The 24220-nt window shown below is 37.8% G+C and overlaps 1 protein-coding gene across 30 annotated transcripts in view; it reads left to right on the forward strand.

The window, feature by feature from the left end:
• lrrfip1 (LRR binding FLII interacting protein 1) overlaps positions 1-24220 on the forward strand; it is a 145768-nt gene that overhangs the window by 64573 nt on the left and 56975 nt on the right. For 13 of the 30 annotated variants that reach the window (XM_062960681.1, XM_008113628.3, XM_008113674.3 and 10 more), the window contains exons 3-6: positions 10198-10215; positions 16662-16709; positions 17788-17832; positions 18607-18657. The exons of 8 other annotated variants lie outside the window; for them this stretch is intronic. In XM_062960681.1, the coding sequence (XP_062816751.1) occupies positions 10198-10215; positions 16662-16709; positions 17788-17832; positions 18607-18657 (162 nt within the window). The remainder of the gene's footprint in view (positions 1-10197; positions 10216-16661; positions 16710-17787; positions 17833-18606; positions 18658-24220) is intronic. 9 more of the 30 variants (XM_062960696.1, XM_062960749.1, XM_062960752.1 and 6 more) reach the window with 3 other exon arrangements.

Here is a 24220-nt window from a genome sequence, read left to right on the forward strand (position 1 = left end):
GTTAAGTTATATTTTCTATTAAAGTAGAATACTCCTTTGTTGGCTCAGCCTGGAGGTTTACATGTCTGGCAGAGTATTTATATCCGCCTGCTGTGCCAGGCATGAGTAATAGGATTTCCTAAACAGCATTACAACAAACCACAGTGAATAAATATCCTGACCCTTGCTGTGAAGATGCCTATAATGTTTATAATGTAAGGGAATGATTTTGTTACAAGAGCATGTTAGGTCTCTTAACAGCTTCCTATTTTATACATTCAGAATGTGTTTTCAGTGCTTTGAGTATCCCAGTGTTTTGTCAGTTGCATGCATCTGAACAAATAAATCAATTTTAAGAATTTAATGAGCTCACTGAAATTTCACTGGAAACAAAAAGGAGATTTGACAAAATAATGTCCTTTCCCCCCAAACAAAATTAATACATCTTAACTAATAAAAGAATTATTATGCTGAAATCTAAATGAAATATGTATAATGATGAAAAAAGCAGTTACATTTTAGAATTTTTAAAACTACAGTACAACAATTGGGAAATAAAAAGTTAATGGGCAGGGGTTCACAAATAGACTGTTTAGTTTGAAAGAACATTTTGTCTTAATTTGGTCAGAACTCAGTCATAATATAAATAACTAGTTCTAAAGTTGCCAGCTGGATTCTTGAACTGTTGTTTCAGTTGATAGAAATGACACTAGGATTATTGAACCACTTATCCTTTTATAGACCTGAACACATATTTAGAAAATGGAGTATATTTCTATGCCTGAAAGAAACCCTCATTCAAAACAGGGCTTCAGCCATCTTAGAATAGGAACCATAACCTTTTACAACACCCAAATTATAGCATTATTATTCCACCTTAATAGCCAAAGATCCACCCAGGGCTTTGTAGTTTGAGGAGACAGCATGAGAGCTCTCTTAACTTTCAAGAATATTAAATGCCCCTCTTTAAATTGGTTCACAGGATTCCACAGAAAGATGCCATGACAGTAAAACTGGAATAATAGTAATATAACTGACGTAAATGCCCTAAAAGCACTAGATCTCCTCTCACCTTGGAAGCTGAGTTGTGTCAGCCCTAGTTAGTCCTTGAATGGGATGCAGTCAAGAGATTCCAGGTGATGTAAGAAACATTTTGAGGAAGGAACTGTCAAACCCTATTTTTCTCCCTTGACTGAGAAAACCCTGTGAAATACATGGGATCACAAAATGTTAACAGAAGGCACAAGCAGACACACAATACTGAACAGTGTAAAAGGGTACATGTGGGGTTTGTGGAGCAGGAAAAGAAAATTACTCCTCTTTCTGTCCCCTTTTTAACTTTGTAAAATGTTTTCTCTCTTACACAGTTGTTCTGATGCCCTCGTGATGGGGGTTTACTAGAGCAGCAAAGAATTTTTAAAATATTCAAAAATCCTAGAAAACATGTTTCTTCAGTGATAAATAGAATCTTGAATTGATGAGAATCTCCACTGTTCAGAACATATTCAGCTCAAAATATGCATGTGTCTTAAAACAAAATGTTCTGTATGTTGCAGAATATGCTGTTTAACATTCAGAAAAGACCACATAATTTTTTTGTGCAGAATTTGCTCCCAGCTGTTGCATTTAATGGATGGAAAACAAAATCTTTGCACAGAAAATTGTAATTCTATACAGAAATAACTTTCTGAGCAGAAAGAGCTGTTTTTGCACAAACTACAGGTATGCTAACTTTTGTATTATGTGAGTCCCAAACTGCAAATAGTTTTTGAAGACTTTCTGACAGTGGGGGGAAAATTGTTAAAACCACTGCTTCCTCTTTGAGAATGAAATTACCGGTAGTGAGAATTGTTTCCCTACAGCTTACCAAGGATTAATAGTGGAGGATAGGGATTTTGGATAACTGGAGAAGAAAAACCTACTGTATTTCTTTAATTGTAAGATGTCATTGATTGTAAGATGCACTCTAATGTTAATACTGTACCATCACCACCAACAAAAATACATAAGATACACTTGTGATTCTAAGACATATCCCATTTTTAGAGATGTTTATCTAGGGAAAAAAGTGAGCCTTGTAACTGAAGAAATACAGTAATTCTTTCCCCGTACTCCAGTATCGCTAAACTGAAACAGTTAATTGGTCCGGATGCTGAACTTGGGGTAAATCTATATATGAATGGTTTTAAAAAATTACTTGGAATGTAATTCTGAGAGACTAGACAAAGATAATCAAAAAACACCACCCCCAGGATATCAGGAGTGTGTCAGAGTACTACATTTAGTGTTCATAAAGGACATAACAAGAATCAAATTGAATCAGACCAACATGTTTTGTAGTATTGATATTTTGTTCATTTGGTGCCCATTTAGTTAGCAGGAAATGAGTACAGCTATGGCATCCGTCTGGCATTCCCTCAACAACTGATATGCAGAGACATGCTGCCTATGATAGTGGAGGTGGTAGTGGGTGGATGCTAATGATGATTTTATTTATAGCCTGCATTTTTGCCAGAATTGCAGCTTATTCTAATTAGCTGCCCTAGTAGTTCTTCATGAATTTACCCAATTCTGCAATTTCCAGTCATATCTAGGTCCTGTGGCAGTGACATGCACAGTACTGTGCACTTCTGAGGAAGGAGTTCCTTTTATCGGTCCTGCATCTCCCACCATTTAGCCTCAGTGGATGACCTTGAATTATGAGAAAGAAGGAGAAAAGCTTTTTGCTATCTGCTTTTTCCACACCATACATAATTTACAGACCTTTTATCATGTCTCCTTCTATTTGCCCTCCCTCTTTTTTGGAAGTTATCAGCCCTAAAATTAATAACATATCATGGATACGTTCCAGTGAACATTTTCTCTGTTCTGTTTCCTGTTAGATAAAAGCTTAAAGTCTCATTACAATAGTCAGGGCAACATTTCAGTGTTATACACTTAATGAAGCTGTTCATTAAACATGCACCTCAAAACAACGAAGGGATTCACAAACATTGATAAAAATATTAGAAAATCTGAGTAGTATTCCAGAATGCAGTTTTGAAAATACAGAACCGCTAATAAATTAATCTTTGTTAGAGTAACTAAGGTGTATTTAGCTGTGCTGTTCATCAACTACAGGGTGTTTCAGAAAGATGTATCCGTTTTGAAATGCCTATATCTGCAACCACGAACCACCCATGAATGAAACTCTTCCCTTTGAAAGGGTTGGGCATAGAGCTTCAAAGCATTACTGCGAGACCCCTCTCCTAGTGCACATATATCCCCTAATGTCAGTCATTCACAAGATGGTGATCCCACAGCATAAGGCTGAATGAGATATTTTCCATTTGTTGAGTTATCTTTTGGATTTGTTTCTGGCGCAAAATGGTTAGTTAAACTTGAGAATTCAATAATTCATTATACCGCATGCAACTTTTTGTGTAATTGTAACATGTTGCCATCCTGAAATACACTGCTTTGAAACTGAGTCCATCATTTTGAAATAACCTGTATTTTGAGGTGAACAGTATACACATCACAAAGCCTTAATAGTAAAAGTTGAATAGCTTTCAGAAAATGATTCACCAATTCAAGACCTGTGATTATCTATGAGCAATAGTGTTTATACAGTTTCGGTTCACTAACATATCATTGTTGTTCTGTGCCTTCTAGTCATTTCTGACAATGGCAATCCTAAACATAATCTGTCACAGGATTTTCTTGTGCTCATAGTGTATGACATTTCTCAATTTAAATACATTTTTATTGAGTGTTACATTCATAAAATAGTTTTTAAAAAACCACCTTAATGGATTGACGCCGGTAAAGGATTGGATGAAGAACGAAAAAATTAAAGTACTGATATAACACCCATTAACAGACTGAGAGAAGTCAAGTATTGAAGACAAAAGCAGTAAAGACTGAAAACAATAGATGAAAACATCATTTGATAAGACACCATTATAGAGAAGAAGGGAAGTCAAGAAAGAAAAGACTCCCCACCCCACTCCTTTTCCCCCTTTTTTCCTTTTTTCTCTTTTTTCCCCTTTTTTCTTTTTTTCTTTCTCCTTTTCTTTCCTTCTCCGCTTTTTGCAAATCTTTCCCTTCTCTTCCCCCTCAATCCACTATAGTGTATGACATTTCTAAAGTTACATTTTTCTACATTTCCGGGGTATCGTGCTTTCCCCCATTCCCATTTTGTAATATCAATGGCTTATATCAAATTGGCAGTAGATACACTCAATCAGTGATACTTATATCAATGTTAATTTACCATGCAAAAATTGATTCATTGGCACTACTGTACAAATGATGAACAACTGGATTTATGTTAGTCTCCTCCCCCCCCCCCCCCAATAATTTTGTTTCTCACACAGGTTTCTAAGGCTGTACATCTTGATACTTGTTTAATTATTCTGTAAATACAAAATGTGTCTTACACAGGTTTGTGAGACTGTACATCTGGATTATACTTGTTTAGATAATGCAAATACAACATGCATGGTTGTTTTTTTGCACTCAGAGTGTCCTTAGTTGTGCTACTGGAAATTAGATCGGCAGTAGCCATCGATTGCCTTCCAGGTGCAGCAGTCTGTGCTTTTACAGTGACAGTGACATGGCAAGATTTTAAATCTTTTTGTTGTAATGGGCTAAAGCTGCAGGTCATTTTTCAAAGGTCACTCATCTGAAATGAAAAGGAAATAGAAATCCTCTGAAGAAATCCTACCCACCCCATGAGCTGAGGCAGCAAAAACTTGCATGCTTCAAAGCATTTGCCCTTCGCTAAGCACATGCTGATATCACAGAGCAAATTAATCTGTGTTCTGTTTTTCTAAGAAAATAAAAATGAGACTTAACTTGTTAATAGTGGACAGTTTTCTTTCTTTCTTTTTTTTTTTTAAAGATAAACCTTGCCCGTTTCTGGGCAAGGTTCTGGAGCGGGTGGTTGCCACACAGCTCCAGGAATTCCTCGATGACACTGATTTTCTGGACTGCTTGCAGTCTGGCTTCAGGCCTGGGCACAGTACTGAGACAGCTTTGGTCGCCTTGGTGGATGACCTCCGCAGGGAGCTGGACAGGGGGAGTGTGACCCTGCTGGTTCTCTTGGACATCTCAGCGGCTTTCGATACCATCGACCATGGTATCCTTCTGGGGAGGCTCTCTGGGATGGGGCTTGGTGGCACGGTTTTGCTGTGGCTCCAGTCCTTCCTGGAGGGTCGTTCCCAGATGGTGAAGCTGGGGGATACTTGCTCGGACCCCTGGCCATTGACCTGTGGGGTCCCGCAAGGGTCTATCCTATCCCCCATGCTATTCAACATCTACATGAAACCGCTGGGAGAGGTCATCCAGAGTTTTGGAGGGCGTTGCCATCTCTACGCAGATGACACGCAAATCCACTACTCGTTTCCATCTAACTCCAAGGAAGCCCCTCGGATGCTGAACCAGTGCCTGGCCGCTGTGGCAGACTAGATGAGGAGGAACAAGCTGAGGATCAATCCCGACAAGACAGAGGCCCTCGTGGTCAGTCGCTCATCTGATTGGGGTATTGGGTGGCAGCCTGTGCTGGACGGGGTTGCACTCCCCCTGAAATCACAGGTCCGCAGTTTGGGGGTCCTCCTGGACTCAGCGCTGACGCTTGAGGCGCAGGTGTCGGCGGTGGCCGGGAGGGCCTTTGCACAACTCAAACATGTTCGCCAACTGCGACCATACCTCGTGAAGTCTGACTTGACCACGGTGGTGCATGCCTTAGTTACCTCTAGACTGGACTACTGTAATGCACTCTACGTGGGGCTTCCCTTGAAGACGGCCCGGAAATTACAACTGGTCCAGCGGTCGGCGGCCAGACTAATAATTGGGGCGAGTTACAGGGAGAGATCCACTCCCTTGTTCAAGGAGCTCCACTGGCTGCCGTTTATTTTCCGGTCCCAATTCAAGGTGCAGACCATCATTTATAAAGCCCTAAACGGTTTGAGACCCACCTACCTTCGTGACCGTATCTCCTATCATAAACCTGCCCGATCCCTTCGATCGTCAGGGGAGGCTCTCCTGTCACCACTGCCAATATCTCAGGCCCACCTTGTGGGAACAAGGGAGAGGGCCTTCTCTGCTGTGGCCCCCCGATTGTGGAACTCACTGCCCGGTGAGATTAGGCAAGCCCCCACACTAGCTGCCTTTAAGAAAGACCTGAAAACATGGCTCTTCCGTTGTGCCTTTGGAGAGTAATCACTTCATACATCCCTTTTGCTGCTCTCCTTCAATATTTGTCCTCCAGATCGCACCGCCACTTTATGATCCTGTCCTCTGTGGTTTTTACTCCTACTTCCTTTCTCACCTCGAGTTTTAATCTAGTGTTCATGTGGCCCGCCCTTGGTTTTATTGTTCTTTGACCTTGTTTAATGTAGTGTATATTTTCTTTTATTGTGTTGTTTAATGTGCTATGATTTGTTGTTCTATTATATTTTGTTATATTGTATTGTACTGGGCATGGCCCCATGTAAGCTGCCCCGAGTCCCCATTGGGGAGATGGTGGCGGGGTATAAATAAAGTTTATTATTATTATTATTATAAAGGATTTGTATTCTGCTTTCAGACCAAGGGATGTTTACTTTATTTCAGATGTCCTTTTTCAATGTTTTGAACTTAATATTTTTATATCTTAAACTTCAAGATTAATCTTATTCATAGATAAACATGAGGTTTTTTTGTAATTAGAGTATGGTTAATATCTGAAGATTGCACGAAGGCAGTGGAAGGCAGACTGTGCATACATCATCCTGACATTGACATCAAAAACTGGAAGTAGCAAGGTGTCTTTCCTCTTGGCAATCTTTGAGTTGTATCATGATAATAATATGATGACGCACTTATGCCAGTGTAAAATAGGATATTTCTCAACAGTGGTGTATGGGAGTGACAAGGATTGGAGGGACTTGGAAGGTATCGGTTTACCTGCCTGAAATTCTCAGAAAGTCCTATAATTTTTTTGTATTGAGCTTTTTGGTACCTGGCATCTCTTCCTTCAATGAAAATTTGTGCCCAGTGTTAGGATTGTTTTAAAAGCAAGCATTATATCTCGCAGCTCGTTAAAAGGTAGCTGTTACATCAAGTAACAAATTGGCTTTTGTCAAGTCACACTTCCCTTAGATAAGCATCTTAAATTATTATTGATATATTTTTGTGATTTCTTCAATTAGGTTTACTGTAAACTGGGGCCTGCTTCTCACCTGAACTGCCTGCTATTACTGGGTTTTGTACAGAAATCTGTAATAAGATATGCTTTTACTACATGGTACAATGTATCCTTCCAAACAAAACAGATATTTGGAAAGGATGCAGGATATGCTACCTTGGCATATGCCCAAAGGGTTCTCTGGACAACTTGATATCAATTGTTACTTTGTACAAGGGTAGGGGTGGAAGATAAGCTTGACTCCTGTTTTTGTCCCTTTCTGCAAAGTGTGATTCTCAGCTTTGTATTGGCAGCAACACCTGTCAGGTGATTAAAAGCAACCATGCAAGTATACTGGCATTATTTATGTCAGACTTGTTACTATATCAAAGGCAAGAATTCCCTCTCCCCGAGGTCATGGCAGTGGCAGTGGCAGTGGCACCATTTAGGCCTGTACCAGTATCATCTCTCTTGTTCCCAGCAGCCTCTTGCTTCAGTTTCCACAGGTTCACCACTCAATGAATGAGATGGAGTAAATGGAGGTGTGTGGTCGAAGCTGCTATGGAGGTGAGCGAGGAGTCACCTACTGAAAGGCCACAGTTGTTCCCAACGTCTCCACTGCATTGCTCATGTTATATTGCATTAGTTACAAAAATGTCCTGTTTAAAACTAAACTGGTTTGGTTTGTGTTCTGAAATATTAACACCACCCTTATTTCTTTAGAGGGGACTTGTTGAACCAGCCTCAACATTCCTTGTTTTGAGATTGCAGAATTTCCAGAGCATTTCCTCCATGTGATACAATCCCTTGTGGTACAAGAAAAGAAATGCTTGAATTTCTGAACATATTACTCACCATTAGCTATCTAAAGTAGAAGGCCTTAAAAGAGTGATTAAGTAGCCTGATAACCAACATTATGTTTTGCAAAGTGGTATGCTGTGGACAAAATTATGTGTAAATAGAGAAGCTGCTTAGCCTGGCAAGATGCCTTTGTCTTTTTTAGTTTATATTACAGTAGAGTCTCACTTATCCAACATAAATGGGCTGGCAGAACGTTAGATAAGTGAAAAAGTTGGATAATAAGAAGGGATTAAGGAAAAGCCTATTAATCATCAAATTACATTATGATTTTACAAATTAATCACCAAAACATCATGTTTTACAACAAATTGACAGAAAAAGCAGTTCAGTATACAATAACATTATGTAGTCATTACTGTATTTACAAATTTAGCACCAAAATATCACAATTGAGTACAAAAACATTGGCTACTAACGAAAAAAATTGACTACAAATAAAGATAGAATTGCATAAAATGAACTTATAGTAACAACATTGTCAGAAGTTAAATTTATAAAACGTTTAGTCCTTGCTGCCTAGAGAAACAGCTGTGGATCTGGGCAGGAGGCAGACTGCGTTGGATAATCCAGAACGTTGGATAAGCGAAGGTTGGATAAGTGAGATACTACTGTATTATGAATGCTGTAAATAAATAAATAAATAAATGCAATTTTCCTGCTTCTTGGCAGGGGGTTGGACTGGATGGCCCACGGGTTCTCTTCCAACTCTATGATTCTATGAAGTGGGATCGTTGTTTTTCCCTTTCTTCTTCCCCTGCCCCTATGTCAAAATCCTCAGTGGAAGTAAAGAGAAATGTTTTTGAAAACCAGTTTTGCAGTGGGGTCTTCATATAAATGTGTATTAAATATTAATATATATATGGAATTGTCACAATTGTCGTAAAGATTTTGGTACAGTATAAATGCTTGCTTTATTGTGTATTGTGGAAACAATAAAAGATATAAAGTACACCAGGCTCTACAAATATGCATTTACAGTAGAGTCTCACTTATCCAATATAAATGGGCTGGCAGAACGTTGGATAAGCGAATATGTTGGATAATAAGGAGGGATTAAGGAAAAGCCTATTAAACATCAAATTAGGGTATGATTTTACAAATTAAGCACCAAAACATCATGTTATACAACAAATTTGACAGAAAAAGTAGTTCAATACGCAGTAATACTATGTAGTAATTACTGTATTTATGGATTTAGCACCAAAATATCATGATGTATTGAAAACATTGACTACAAAAATGCGTTGGATAATCCAGAACATTGGATAAGCGAGTCTTGGATAAGTGAGACTCTACTGTATTTACAGCCCTTCACATTTGCAGGCTGACGTTTGAAGACTTGATTAGTCACACAATTACTTATAATACTCTGTCTAGGAATCTCTAAGCTCTTTGGTGCAGCTATTGTCACCTTTCACACAGAGAACACCTCTCTAGGAATCTCTAAGCCCTCCATTGCAATTGTATGGTAAGCTTCCATAGACATTCCTAGAGAGGGGTTCTCTCAGGAAAAAAGCAATGCTTTTTCACTTCCATGAGGTCTTGTGTCCCTATTTCCAGCAGATGTGGAGAGCTGTACTTTCCAGTGAATTTGAATATGGGTTATGATTTGACAGTCATTAACTATTGCTCTTGGAATATGACCTCTTTGATGAATTGCAGTGGAGACAGGGTAGGAAATTGTGTGCTGTTGTGCTGCTAAATCTTCAGCTTGCTCTTAACAGATCTGCACAGCTGATAGCTATGCCCATGGAGATCTGTCCTAGTTGAAATTATTAGCCTTGAGAATGTTAATAGAGATGTCACATTGATGGATCTTCTCTCTGAGTCTTAATATATTATGGAATCATTCTACAATGATCTCACAAGATAAAGAATCTCCTACAATTTTCCCTTCCCTCTTAAGTATGTATTTCACACTTAGTAATAAAAACAGTTCATTTTGAGGTAATAATTTCCATTCTTTTTCTTGCAGCAAAAACACCAATGCATCCTGTGCCACCTTAAAGACTAAGAAGCAAATTGTAAACCATTGCAGGTTTTTGTTGGCCTTTAAGGATGCATTGCTGATCTTGCACTGTGGTTTCTTCTGGTCCTCTCTTTTACTGGTTCACTGGAACACGAGTCCTTTGTTTTACTGTATCTGCGGAAACCTCTTCTCTTTTCCTTATACATTTCTCCTTTCTTTCCTTCCCCTGTCATTATAGATCTATCAAGTTCAAAAGGTAGGGTTTGCTTAACCTTGTGTGATTGCATGCACTTTTTCTCTTGCATCAGGAGTCTTGATAACACTTGAGAAATAAAGCATCCTAAACATCTCAGGTATGCAGCTGGATTTATTTGAAAATTCATATTGATGGTGTTTGGATTGCTGCTAATATCTTAATTAGGCCCAAGAGGAGTGATATTATGGCCTGTTCTTATAGCAGCTTCTACCATAACTGATTTACTGTTATAATACTAAACTACAAATTAAGAGAAGCATTGCCTATAAAGGAATCAACTTGCAGCTCAGGATTTAGCCAGATTGGTTACAGTTTTTAAAATCACATAGCTTGTATAATGTTTGATAGTCTCTGATCTGCCATTAGACGTACAACTATGGCCATGAAGATTGGAAAAATCCTTTGTATGCCATTTGGGGACAAGCCAACTAGATGCATTTTATATCAAATATATACATAGTGTAAGCCATAGAACAGTGCTTTTCAACCTGTGCTTCCCCAAATATTTTGGCCTTCAGCTCCCAGAAATCTTAACAGCTGGTAAATTGGCTGGGAATTCTGGGAGTTGTAGGCCAAAACCACCTGGAGACCCACAGGTTGAGAACCACTGCTATAGAACAACAGTAGCTTAATGTTTATTGACTTTTGTCTTTAGAGTCATAATTATTTGGCATTCTGCTACAGCTGAGTGGCATAATACAAAGAACTATTTCTAGCAAGTATCAGTGCAAGAAAACACCTATAGAATGGGCAGTAAAAATTAAAATTGCATTTTTTTTTAAACTCAGTAGTACAGAGCTGTGGTTGTATCTTGTCTTATACTAGAATAGCACTGCATAAAAATAGGACAGATTGCAGTATACTTTAAACACTGAATTATTACAGTCCCTTAACATAAGTGAAAACAGCAGTACAAAAAGACCAAACTTGTTAATTTTGATTGTTTTGCTGATATATTAGGTCCAACCATTCTCTGTTGAAGTTTTTTTTTTAATTAAAAAAACAGTAGTCAGGGTTTATCTTTATATCGAAAAGTTAAGGCTTTAAGTCTCCTTTGTGGCAAGAAAAGGCAGGGTATAAATAATAATAATAATCACGGCTGACTTCTCAAATTTATTGTTTCCTCTGCTGTTTACTTTGTCTCAGAAGTCACACTAACAATCAGGCTCCTTTTGCTTGGGAGACCTTGTGCTCTTCTTTTGCATGCTTTCACTGGATGATTGTGCTTTACTAATGCTTCTTGAAAGTGTCAGAATGACAGTAAAAATTAAGCTGTTTTTGAAGTGCTGTCCTTGTGTGCATTTTCATATTTGCTTTAGGCCTGGTCTGTGCGTGGAGATGTTGTTTTGAAGATTTAGAGGTGATACTGAAGAGCTGTCATTGCCTGCAGACTCACCATGGTCTCCCATCAAACCAGTTTTGTGGGCTTCTATAGTGCTTCACTCACCCCTGTGGTGGGGGTGGTGCTGAAATCAATTTCCAGAAGTTTAATGAGCAGTGCTGTTTGGGCTGTTTTGATCACTTTAACATCCTTCTCTATGTGCTCCTCCCTTGGCTTTGGACTGGCTTTGAAAGTTTTTTCTTTAAAAATTGGGTGATTTATGGAAACTTGTATGACATTTCATATCTTATGTATGTAAATTTTCATGTAGTGTTTGAGCAAGATTTTTGTGGTATTCCAGGTATCATTCAAGCATACCTCCCAGCATCCATCACACAGCCCAAGGAGGAAAAAAATCTTGATGTCTTGATTTTTAGGCCTCTTCCTGGGATTATTTGGGGCACTGATTCAGAAAGGTGCATTGGATAGACCACATCAGCTCTAGTTTCTTAGGTATAATTATCATGGTTTTCTATAGGCAAACACATGGCAACTGTCAGATGAGATATGTTCTGTATCTCAAAAACAAAAAAGCTAGATTTGATAGGGGAAAGCTAGTGCCATTTTTGGAATCAGTAGATGAAATATACCCAGAAACAAGTCTGACATTTGAGGCACCAAAATATGTGTTGGCCGGTTATTATTGCTGTACCAGATAGGGCCATTGGGAGTTCAGTCCATCAGTATTTTGATAGCTACACAATTTCCATACCTAATGCACTTTCTCATCTCAAGGTTGTTTTGTTGTAGTAGTGGGTGCTGCTGCTGGTGGTAGCAGCAACCTCAACAATCCAGATTGAACTGCACACACTCAGATCAACACATTCAAGAATGATTTACAGCTCCTATTGTCTTAGTCAATGTCTTCATCGACTTCTATGGAAAATGATGCACTTGTAAATGTGTTCACTTGAAGTGAACAAGACTGCACAAAACTACAGATAAAATGTTGTAAAGTCAGCATGACAGTAAGGGAGATTGTTGTCTTCTTATTAGATATCAATTCATTATTAAAAGATCATTTTTGTGGTCACATGGAAAAGCAAAAAAGGACTTATTTTGACATCTTTGTCACCATTGCTGAAGGAAAAAATGACCATATACAACACGGAAAGACAAGTTTTATGGCTAAGTTTTTTTTAACCTTAGAATCATCTGTGAACCACACCAGACTTGGAAATGAAATGAAATTTTTCAAAATCTAAAGCTTCTATTGAGTTTCTTTTGTAAAATTTTGAGATCTTTGGATGGTCCTGTATACCATTTAAACGCTACTTGTAGAGCTCTTCAAAAATAAAAAGGAGGGATGGGAATCCAGCAAGGGGTTTCCTAGAGGCCTGAAATCTGCAATAGTAGCTTTGCATGTAGCCATAGGCTATATTTTTTCCACCTCAAAGTCTATTAAAGCAAAACTGATTAAACATGATTTGACAGTTATTAAATATGATGCCATGTCAGATAGTACTCTGATGTCAAAGTATTTAAGTAGTAATTTTAACTAGGCCCATAAAATATTAATAGCACCATATGAATAAATATGGTAAGGATTTACATCCTTCTTAAGTCTTTGAAAACCAAAATAATCTGTGGTGGTTTGGCAAATTCTCAGTGACTAACAACAACTATTAATATGTTTTATTGTTTGCCATGGAAATAGTGGAAGAATTAGTGCTCTACAATACATTAATATTTCATTGCATAATCGTTGCCATCGAATAATAGTCACACCTCTATTTTTGGATCCTGGTTTTGGTATACTGTATAAGGATTCCTCACATAATAGTCACACCCTTGATCTAGATAGCCTTTCCGATGTAAACGCCCATCCGCTCACTCATCTGCCCACTTCCACCCACTTGCTTCACTCACTCACCATCTGACTGCTGCCCCCGCCAACCCCCACCCCACCCCAGGTAAGGTAAAAGTAAAGGTTTCCCCTGACGTTAAGTCCAGTCGTGAACAACTCTGGGGGTTGGTGCTCATCTCCATTTCTAAGCTGAAGAGCTGGTGTTGTCAATAGACATCTCCAGGTCATGTGGCTGGCATGACTGCATGGAGCACCGTTATCTTCCCGCTGGAGCGGTACCTATTGATCTACTCACATTTGCATGTTTTCGAACTGCTAGGTTGGCAGGAGCTGGAGCTAACAGCGGGTGCTCATTCTGCTCCTGGGATTTGAACCTGGGACCTTTTGGTCCGCAGGTTCAGCAGCTCAGCGCTTTAACACACTGTGCCACCCCACCCCAACACACGCAATTTTCATGAGAAATTGCACGGTAACATATTGCTTGCCATTACAGCTGATGGAAGGAAGTTACTGCCTTACAACATTTTCAAGAGGAAAATGATGCCTAAAGGGATACAATTTCTGCATGGGGTTCAGGTATACAGGGTTGGGTGGACTTAGAACTCATGATGGATTGGGTTAAAACTTGTGGAACAAAAAACCAGGTGCACCATGGAAATAGCTGACTGCTAGTTTTGGACAGTTTTTGAAGTCACATTGTCTAGTAATTGAAGTAACTTTTCCATGACACTAAGACACAAGAGGTAGTGATTCCTGGTGGCTTAACCTCTGTCTTGCAGCCACTGGATGTATCAGTGAACAAGGCTTTTAACGACCCCTTGTTTGTCTAATGAGTGGACAATGAGCGGTGATCAACAATTGAAACCCGCTGGAAATGTGAAGCACCTGTCCTTAGAACTGATGTGCTCATGGATCATTAAGGGTTGGGATCTTATCACAAATGACATTGTTGTAAAAACCTTTTAAAAACTGGCCTTTATAATACACTGGATGGATCAGAAGATGATGCATTGTGGGAGAGTGATGGGGAGGAAAAAACATCTGCTGTGAGCAGTGCTGAGCACAGCGCATCACATACTAATAGCAACGACAGTGGTGTGGAGTCTTCCGATAAGACTAAAATGTTTACGTAAATTTGTTTTCTGGCCCCTCCTTTATATGTTCTCAAGTTGTTTTCAACATCATTTTATTAAAAGGTTACTGTTTTGGAAACAGGAAAAAGGCTCCTCCCCCCCCCCCCCCCCCGGTATAAGAATCGCAAAGGTGGGAAAGTGTGACTATGATCTGTTTAACACCTGAATTCAGACTAGCTCCTTCATTCCCAAATGCTAAATAATCTGGAAGTGTCTCTTCCTGGCAGTTGCTCTCAGTATTAGAGCAATCTCACCCACTTATTGTTCTTCATAACGTGGAGTCATGATGAAACTCGTTCACTTTCTGCACAGAGTTAGGACACCCTGGCCTACATATTTTTATATTACAGTATACGGAGGTTTTTTAGAAAATAGGGGCTGTTCTCTCCATTCATAAGAGCCCTCCTAAGTTGCTCTCTTCTCAGTCCTGCTCCTAAAGCATCTCTCAAATGTAATATGACGCTACAGTTGCTCCTCAGAAATTCCCTCATACTAAGTCTTGACTGAACTGGGTCAGCAATACAGGCCTTTTGCACCGTTCACCGCTTCTTACGTCTGTGGCATGACTGTACTAACAATGTTCAGCAGCCCTTTACTCCTAGACTATCTCTAAGCAGTGCGGCTGTTCTGCCAAGAGAAGCTTGTTTGCGAAAAGCAGTTTTATGCTTCAGTAGCTTCAGAGGATATTGAGCACTTTTGCTGTGGCTTTCAGCTTTGCATGAGCATGTTTGCCTGATCTTTTATATGTGAGAGAATAAAATGCTGTGAAAGATGGCTAATGATACAGGAGTGGGCAATGTCTATTTGCAGGTGACATTTCAGCTTCTCTATGAGAGGGAGATTGGTCTTGTCTCCTCACTTTTGATTTCTTGGAAGCCCCTTTCCTCTGAACTGAAAAGTAGGATTCAAATGTGCAGGAGAAAAATGGGGAAATCTTGGTTAATATGAAAAGATGACTATTCATCATAATTGTATTAATATAACTTGCATTTCCCTTTACAGCTACATCTTTGTATTTGTCTTTTCTCACTGCTCTGTAATCATTTTGTTCATTTTGAATTCCATATTCTAATGTGCTAGTTAATCCTATTCCTCAGTCATTTTCTTCCTTCATTGTTATACGATGCAGTTTACCCCTCATTAGTATATATATTGCTCTTACTGACTTCTAAACTATCCAAAACATTAGTTTTATCCCCATTTTTTCTTTGCAAGCTTCCCATTCTTTGGTCATAGTGTGTTAATTTCCTATCCTCGGTTTAATTTGATTCAGATTGTGACTCTGTGGGCGTGAACTTTCTATTTCTATTGTAGAGTGCCACCTCTTTTATAGTGTTTGATATGGTACATATTGTTGGAGGTATATGGTGAATTTCTCTACACATTTGAATCTCAGAAGTGAAGTGCTAAGAGGCAAAAGAGAAACTTGACTAGATCTTGCTTTTGTAGGAGAAACTGACTTTCCCAGCTTTCCAGGTCACTAAAGAATTTCATCTTCTGGTTAAATGTATATAAGTAAGCCTTTAGTTTAAGTGACCAAGTTTCTATCAATGTTTCAAAAATAACAATAACATAATACTTCGTGTATCTTAGTTATAGATGTCTGTGTTCCAAATATACAAGTTTCTATCAATGCCATATTTCCCTTATTGCTCTGAAATAAGTTGTCCACCCCTGTACCAGTATAGCGAGCATGCCTATGCTGTAGAGACCAGTGTGCCATTTGGCTGAATCACAAAATTAAAATGTTGAACATTACTGAACTTTGAACTTCATCATATACTGGAGTCTTTCTTTTGAAATTTGTTCAACTTGGGAGTTACTCTGGCCATGTTTCATTGCTGCCTTGGTTGGGTGGCATTGCCTATTCATGCCAGGGGGTCCAGCTTATGATACGATTTGTAGGCTGGGTAGTTTTGTAGACTTTTGTTGTGTTGATGTACCTCTGTTGTATTTAAGTCAGGCGTATGCTACTCTGTTCATTGTCTTACAACACAGTATTCATTCCTTAAATTATTAGTCAGAGGAATTTTTTAATTATGCAAATTTTTATAGGCATGCCTGAAAGCTTTTGTATTCTGTACTTCTCACTCTACATTTTTCCTCCAACTTTTTCCATCTGTAGAAATATTATGGTCTGGACACAAAATTTGGTGACATCGAGCAGTGGATGGTAGGCTTTGTCTAAGATTCCAGTGTTGTTTGAAAGACTAATGTCTTGAATAAATTATATGGCATGGCTGTTTTCTATATTTGAGTATTTGCATTTGTGTTGAATATTTGCATTAATACCAAACCCCAGTTTTTATTAATGTGTTTTTGATAGCTGAGAAACAGCTAGGTTGTTGTATAAACTTTTAAAAGCCATCCATGCCCCTTTTAAACCAAAGAATGTTTTATAAGACGTGGTTTGAGATTTCTGTAGAATAGCATTCCCTGGTTAACCTTTTAGATCTTGGACTATACTTCAGGCAGTACTTGCAAATTAAGTATGCTGGCTGAGGATAATGGGAGTTAAAATTAACAGATTTAGAGGTAGAATATTTGAAAACTGTCTGAAGAAAATTTTTGCTAGCTATTATTAAATTGACAATCTTTAATAGCAGATAATTCAGCAAATACTATTGAGAAATAGTTCCTCCTATTCCTAACTGGGATGTTTAAGTAGGAGGAAAAAAGACTAAACTGTCCAGTAAGAGTTACGTATAATCTATCTATATATTATACCTGTCTATATCCCAGTTTTTTCAGAGTTCAGAAAAGTTCTAGGATTTATTTCTTGCATTGTTTCCTTCTTCCTCCACTCCATAAATGAAGCTACCCTATTTTTACTGGCCCCTTTTCATTTTCTTCGACCAGTGGAAATCCTCCAGTTACTATGCACAAGCCTAGATGCTGTTGGATCCTTGTAGGTGCAAAAAAGAAGATGATGTAAGACACAAGGCATCTTTCAGACATAATAGATGCCATGTGTATGAATGCTTAAATTAGGATTTCTGTAATCCATTCAGTTTGTGATTGTCTCTATATTGTGTATTAGCCATTGCTTGATGGTGGTTTTGAGAAGTTTCTTAATAAACATAAATATGAAATAGGTTTAAAAAGAAATGGGAGTTCTGACAGGCAGCTGTTTTGTTGTAAATTTTCATCTGTCGCCAGAGACTATGTTCCAAAGACTACACTTTGGAAGTTGTGTAGTAGTATCTCTTGTCTGCAATCCTTCATCTTTCTCTTTCCTCCTGCCTTCATAGGAAGACAGTGAGCGTTACACCCGTAAATCCAGAAGAAATGCCTCGGTCAGTATGGTTGCATTTTTTTGTTAAAACTTTCATTTTGAGGTAGTGAAGAAAACTTAATGACATATATATTCTTTTTAAAAAGAGTATTATGAAAAAATCCTTTCAACTTATCACAGGCTATATGTACGCTTTCTCTCTGTATGTGTGTGTCTGTGTAATATTAAGGAATGTGCTCACCTAATCCTTTCTCTCTCATGCGAAAGTTCCCACTGCCCCTTTATCCATAGTTATGTCTGTCCTGATCTTCATTGTGGGTAATACTGATTCACATTTAACCAAATAATGCTATTAAACTTTGTTTTCAAATTGGGTCCTATAAATGGATGCTGGTTAGTATTACATACAGCTATTTTTGGAATGTCTGCTAATTGTGGTGAGTTATGGTTGGTGTTGGTGGTGATTTGCTCAAAGAAGGGATACTATAATCCTGCAGTATTCTTTCAGCCATTGCTAAAAGTGGTGTCTGTTTCCTAGTCATAATTGGCAGCTATAGAACTAGCAGAAGGCAGAAATTGATATAACTTTTATTCATACGCTTCCCTTGTGTTTTCTCAAGATGCTGATAAATAATATGGCACACTAATAACATTTTAGGTTGTTGAATTTAATTTTCCTGGTACTTGTTTAATTAAGTTTTTGTTTTCTTTAATGTATAAAACACAGGCAGATTAGTGGTTTGAACTTGGATTATGACTTAAATATTTACACATTATATAAAATCTGCATTTTTTAAAATTATCTTTGGTGTCCTTTTCACTTACTTCTCCATAGGCTTCGGATGAAGATGAGCGCATGTCAGTGGGTAGCCGTGGAAGCCTCAGGGTTAGTAACAAGTGATTAAACATTCCTAATCATTTCTATCATTTAATGTAATTCTCCTTTCCCCTTTCCTTTGGATGAATGGATGCATTCTCATTAGCAGTTTGGTCATTTTCCTTCTCATTACAGTCACTCTAGATTTGGTGGCTACAGATGACTCTGGGATAGGTCTGTCTGAGTCATGGATTAAAGCAAATGTTGTGGAGACCTGATAGACTCAGTGGGTGCAATGTTCTAAGTAGGATACAAGCTGAGTATCCCTTATCTGAAATGCTTGGGGCCATGATTTTTTCCCCAGATTTTGAAATATCTGAATTTGCATATAGGCACATAACAAGATATCTTGGAGATGGGATCCCAGTCTAAACACAAAGTCCATTCATGAAGGCAGTTTTATACAATATATATTTTAGTAATTTGAAGTAAAGTTGTGTATATTGAATCCTGTCTGAACAAGTGCAGATTTTAGAATATTTTGAATTTTGGAAGTTCATATAAAGGGTGCTCAACCTGTACTTAACAGAGCCACTGATTTGATGGAGCATTGTTAACAAAAATATGACCCCATGAATAGTTATGTGACAGTAAGATTTGTATATATTCTGCAATGCTTAGCCTTTTAAAAAATTGGAAACTACTCTTATGCAAAAAAACATTTCCTTGACTAATGATAGTAATTAAGAAACAACGGTGAAACGATAAATTTGAAATGTATTTGCTGATCTATAATATATATCTTTTCATTAAATGATTGGGGTGTTCTGAAACAATGTACAGTACTCTCTTAATTTCACCTAAAACACATATACAGTTAAAAATGATGTCAATATGGGATTGTTAATGATGTACTTATATTACAAAATGATCTAATCTATATAGTTTCTTGTTGAATTAGACGTGTGATTCTACAGTACAAGAAAACCGAAATTACATTACAGGGGTTTTTCCTTTTTGCAGATTACACTATTTAACAAAATTTGAAAAAGTTTTTATTCTTAGTATGAAAGTGTTATTCCTGTTTAACTTTGCAGTACTTACTTTGAAAGTAGTTGCTATACTTCAGAAACTTTGTTTTTGTGGCTGCCAAAAACAGTGTTGAATTTGTTGAGACTCAGTGAGATATTCATTGAAAAACCATAGCAAAATGTGCTGCAGGATATCCCATAAAAACAAAGGTTTTGCAGTTTAATAAACTTTTTCTATGTTTTTATGATAGAACCAATTACAATTAGGAAATGACATTTATAACTCTGGAACAAAAATCCGGTTTTGCAGTGTTATCCATGTGTTGAATACATCATGGTGTGGATAGTATATTTTTAGGCTGAGCTTGAAGGCTCACTTCAAGCCATTTTGCATCTAATTTTTCACAACTACCTAGGCCTGTAGGCCAGGATGCTTTGCATCTATACATGGTTTTACTGTATGTATGGGTAAGTGTGTACGTTTTGTATGTTTCACATGTTTTGATATGGTCAAAATTGACTAATCAATAAAGAGTAGTTGTTGTGCATCTAATTCTTTTTTCAGTAGGATACAGATCTAGCAGATTTCCTTCTTCTGATCAACAATAAAATAAACTGACTGATTTAACAATATTAAATGTGGTCTGGAGAGTCCAGAATTCATAGAGTACTATTGACACAAGCATTCTATTCCAGCAAGTGGGGAAAACTCAATATCTTTTATGGTTAAAGAGAGCAACCTTGTAATTTGTTGAATTTGGTGGGTTCAGTTTTTGTACTATATGTTACAGTGGGCTCTACAGGGCTTATCCTTTAGTAACTGAATTCATATTAAGCCTCAGAAAAAATGAGAATGTAAAGTACTGTCTACTTTAAATACTTTAGGACAATTTAGATGGGAACGAATAGGCAGGTTACAGTGATAAGTCTTTTGATGATATGTTCATGGGTCAGGGTAATGGAAAATGTAAAAGTTCAGTAGTTAACTCTTCACTTAAACTTGCAGCCTTGTTCTTCAGAATAATTGTATAACTTGTGCAAATTTACACAACCTACAGAATATTTGTTGGGCAGATCTGTTGGGCACTCTTTTGTGACACTTGGCTACTGTGTTAATTGTCTTGCAGCAGAATGCAAACACTTTCCTTGCTGCTCAGTACTCTACAGTATGTCTGAATCATGCAAGTAGAGCTGATGATATGGTTCAAGTAAATAGGATCCTTACATGGTGAGAGAAAGATGCATCTTAAAGAGCTAGTTCTTATCAGATAGGCTAGATATAGTACCATATCTTTCTCTTTTGAGACATATATTAGAGAACTATTTCAAATATGAAACGGGATGGTAAACAGTAAAGTGAGAACCAGAGTGTACTCTGTTCTTTGAGAAATTTTCAACTGGTGCAACATTTAATCTAGACCAGTACATTGTTGATCAATGAAAAAATGAAAGTTTATTAAGATTATTAGGGTTTGGTGTGGAATATAGAACCTTGGTCAGCTCTTTTGTCATAATTCTCAGCATATATGAAGAACTAGAACTTTTAGATTGATCTCTTTCATCTCGATCTGGCTTTTCCTAGACTGTTTTTGTTCTCATAGTGCCTTTTCTCTATACCCCTACCAGAGTGACTTTGATTATACCAGTGCCTCACCAATGGTGAGTAAAGTCTAGCAGGATGTACACAGCACGCCCTTTAACTGTTTGTATTTAACACAAAGGTGGTTTTTATTTATATGTTCCCTTTGTAATATGCTGGGTACACAGACCAGCTTTCCCGTGGTTGTCTTCTGTGCTATACTTATGCTGTTAGAAAGGTTGCAGCTTTATGGGTTTCTCATGAGCCCCAATATCACTTGCCAAAATAGAGTGTAACAGTGTCTTGGCAGCACTTGGCTTCTAATGTTTGTATGCTTTCTTTGTATGTGTGCCTCAATGGGTCATCCTCACTTTGAGATGCATATGAGTTTGCTTACTATTTAAGAGCAATCTTTAAATTTTGTGTAGCCATCTTGTCCCATTTAAGGAAAGATGGAATATAACTTTAAAACGCAAGAGCAAATGTCTTCTCATGAAAGAAGCTAGGAGAGCCAGAAGGTAATGGAGACTACAAACAGAGCATAACACTATGCAACACAATTTTTGTTCCTGGGTTATGAATGCCATTTCCTAATTGTTTCTATCAGAAAAACATGCAAAAACTGCAAAAACTTTGTTTTTATTGGACGTCCTGCAGCACATTTTGCTGTAATTTTTCCTCATCTCATAAGAGTCTCAAGCAATTCAACATAGTTTGTGGCAACCACAAAAACAAAGTTTTTGGAGTATAACAACTACAGTAGAGTTCCGGTTATCCGACATAAACAGGCAGGCCAAAGGTCGGATAACCGGATCTGTTGGATAATAGGGAGGCCCTATTATCCCTCCCGGCAAGCTGGGTGCTTGCCGGAGGGAAGAGTCACATTCCTCCAGCAAGCACTTGGTTTAGGGAAGCCCCGTGCATGTTGCTTCCTAGTAACACACACTGGGCTTTTCCAAAGTGCCCGGCCTGGCACATCAGATAATACAGTAGGTTGGATAACCAGAAGTCGGTTAACCGGAACTCTACTGTACTTTCAAACTAATTCCCACACAATTAAGGGGGAAATAACACTTTCAAACCAGGAACAGACCATTTTTAAAAAAAAAATTACATAGTGTAATCTATGTTAATTATATTATCCAGTTACTTAAGGTGGAGAATGTTTTCTAGAGTCAGCTGCTAAAATATCTGAAAATGACTGTTTAACCAAATGGCCTAAAGTCATGTGTCACCTCTTGTTTTCAGTTTACAAGAATTCTTAACCAGGAAGAAGTAGAGAACGAGGCAAAAAAGAAAATGTAATGGTTGGTCCCACCCCATCCATGTGCAAATTGACAAATTTTTAGATGGAAACTAGGATGACAGCATAATTGATGTTCCTTGCTTGCAAGACAAATTGCGGGATGTAGTCAGTGTTTTCAAGACCCTAAAAATAATAATGAAAGCCCCTCTTTCTTTTAAAATATAAAATCTGTGGGCACACAGTACTATTGGAACTATGTAACTGAACACACACAGGTCACTTCTGAGGCAGAAATTAGAAAAGAAAGATAGCAGTTTTATATCAACAAATCTTGGCTTTATGGAGTGTATGATGCGTAGAATTCCTAGTGGTTTTTTTTGCCTTCACACCATCCCTTGGGCCTGCCTTCAGTTGGTACAAAGGTTTTTTCTCCTAGATGATTAAATGGTATATTCTTCAAAGCGTGCAAAATAAAAATTAGTCTGTGTTAGTCTTGAAAGCAAAACCAGTACCATTTCGAAAGAGATGGGAATTTCAGCACATCTGTATATGTTCTCACTTAGGGGCTTAGTGACAGATGGCAAATCTACTGTTGAAATACATGCACTACAGTACTACTTTACACAACATCTCAGGCAGTCAACAAAAGCAATGTTAATTAAACATACGAATAGAGATTATATTTTAATGTTAAGTATCATTTTTAATCTGCATGTATCCACTGGCTTTTATTTTTTTAAAATCCATGTTCTTTTATTGACCTGATTGTTTCTTGATTTTAACTTTTTTTCCTTTTTGGGAGTATCTAAGCTGCTTCATTAGAAGCTTTCCCAAAAAAGGGGGGTGCACATCTATAAAATAACTTATTCCGCATCTGCTTAATCCTAGTTGTAAACTCTTGCAATGCTTTTGGAAGGATTATATACACTTTCTCTTCACCCTTTACAGAGGAGAGCTGCTTTCTTTTATATGGTTGTGTATAACTATTTTGTGCGACTATTTCGTCTTGGAGATGACTACCAAAAAAGAAGCCAGAGACCAAATCTGCCTAGATGTATCAATGTATTTTCTAGCACTTAACTATCTTGAAATTCTTATTTTAAAATAAAGTGCTATACTGCTATGCGTTAATTACAGTACAGCTTCAGCAATAAGTCTGACATACTGCTTTCCCAGCAGGATTTATTACATTTCCTGAGAGGTTACTTCCTGAATTGAGTTGTTTGATCAAATGGTTTGATTAGACATGTAGGCATGAATAATTGAAATTTACATGCTCCTTTCCCCCTAATTTTTGAATTTTTTCAACACTATCTTTCCAAAAGGAAAGGTCTTCATAGTTGCATTGTTTATGAGTCCTTTGGACATTTATAAGCCTACCTTAAAAATAAGATTTTGCAGAGAGCCCAACCAATATTCCTCTTATGGAAATGAGCGAAGGGGGAATCTAGTATCCTTTTTATTATTTCCAGCATTTATAGCCCGTCCTTCTCACCCGGGGGGACTCATTCCCCCCAGGTGCTCCCACATTCTTACTCATGCTCAGGTTGAATTAGAAAGAGGACTAAAATGGTGGACCTGAGAAGAGTATGTATTAGAAGATCTCATCTTTCAATCATGACAGTAATAGGCAAACTCATGAAAGTTTAAAAGAAACATGCTTGAGTTGTGGCAATGTGAAGAACAGTAAATATTTGGTACCATGTGAAATGCCTTAGTGCCCAAATGTGCAATTATAGAGCCTTCTGAAAAGAAAAATTATATATCATGCCATGT

Source organism: Anolis carolinensis, chromosome 1 (genome assembly GCF_035594765.1).
Source record: "Anolis carolinensis isolate JA03-04 chromosome 1, rAnoCar3.1.pri, whole genome shotgun sequence".
NCBI classification, from domain to species: domain Eukaryota; kingdom Metazoa; phylum Chordata; class Lepidosauria; order Squamata; family Dactyloidae; genus Anolis; species Anolis carolinensis.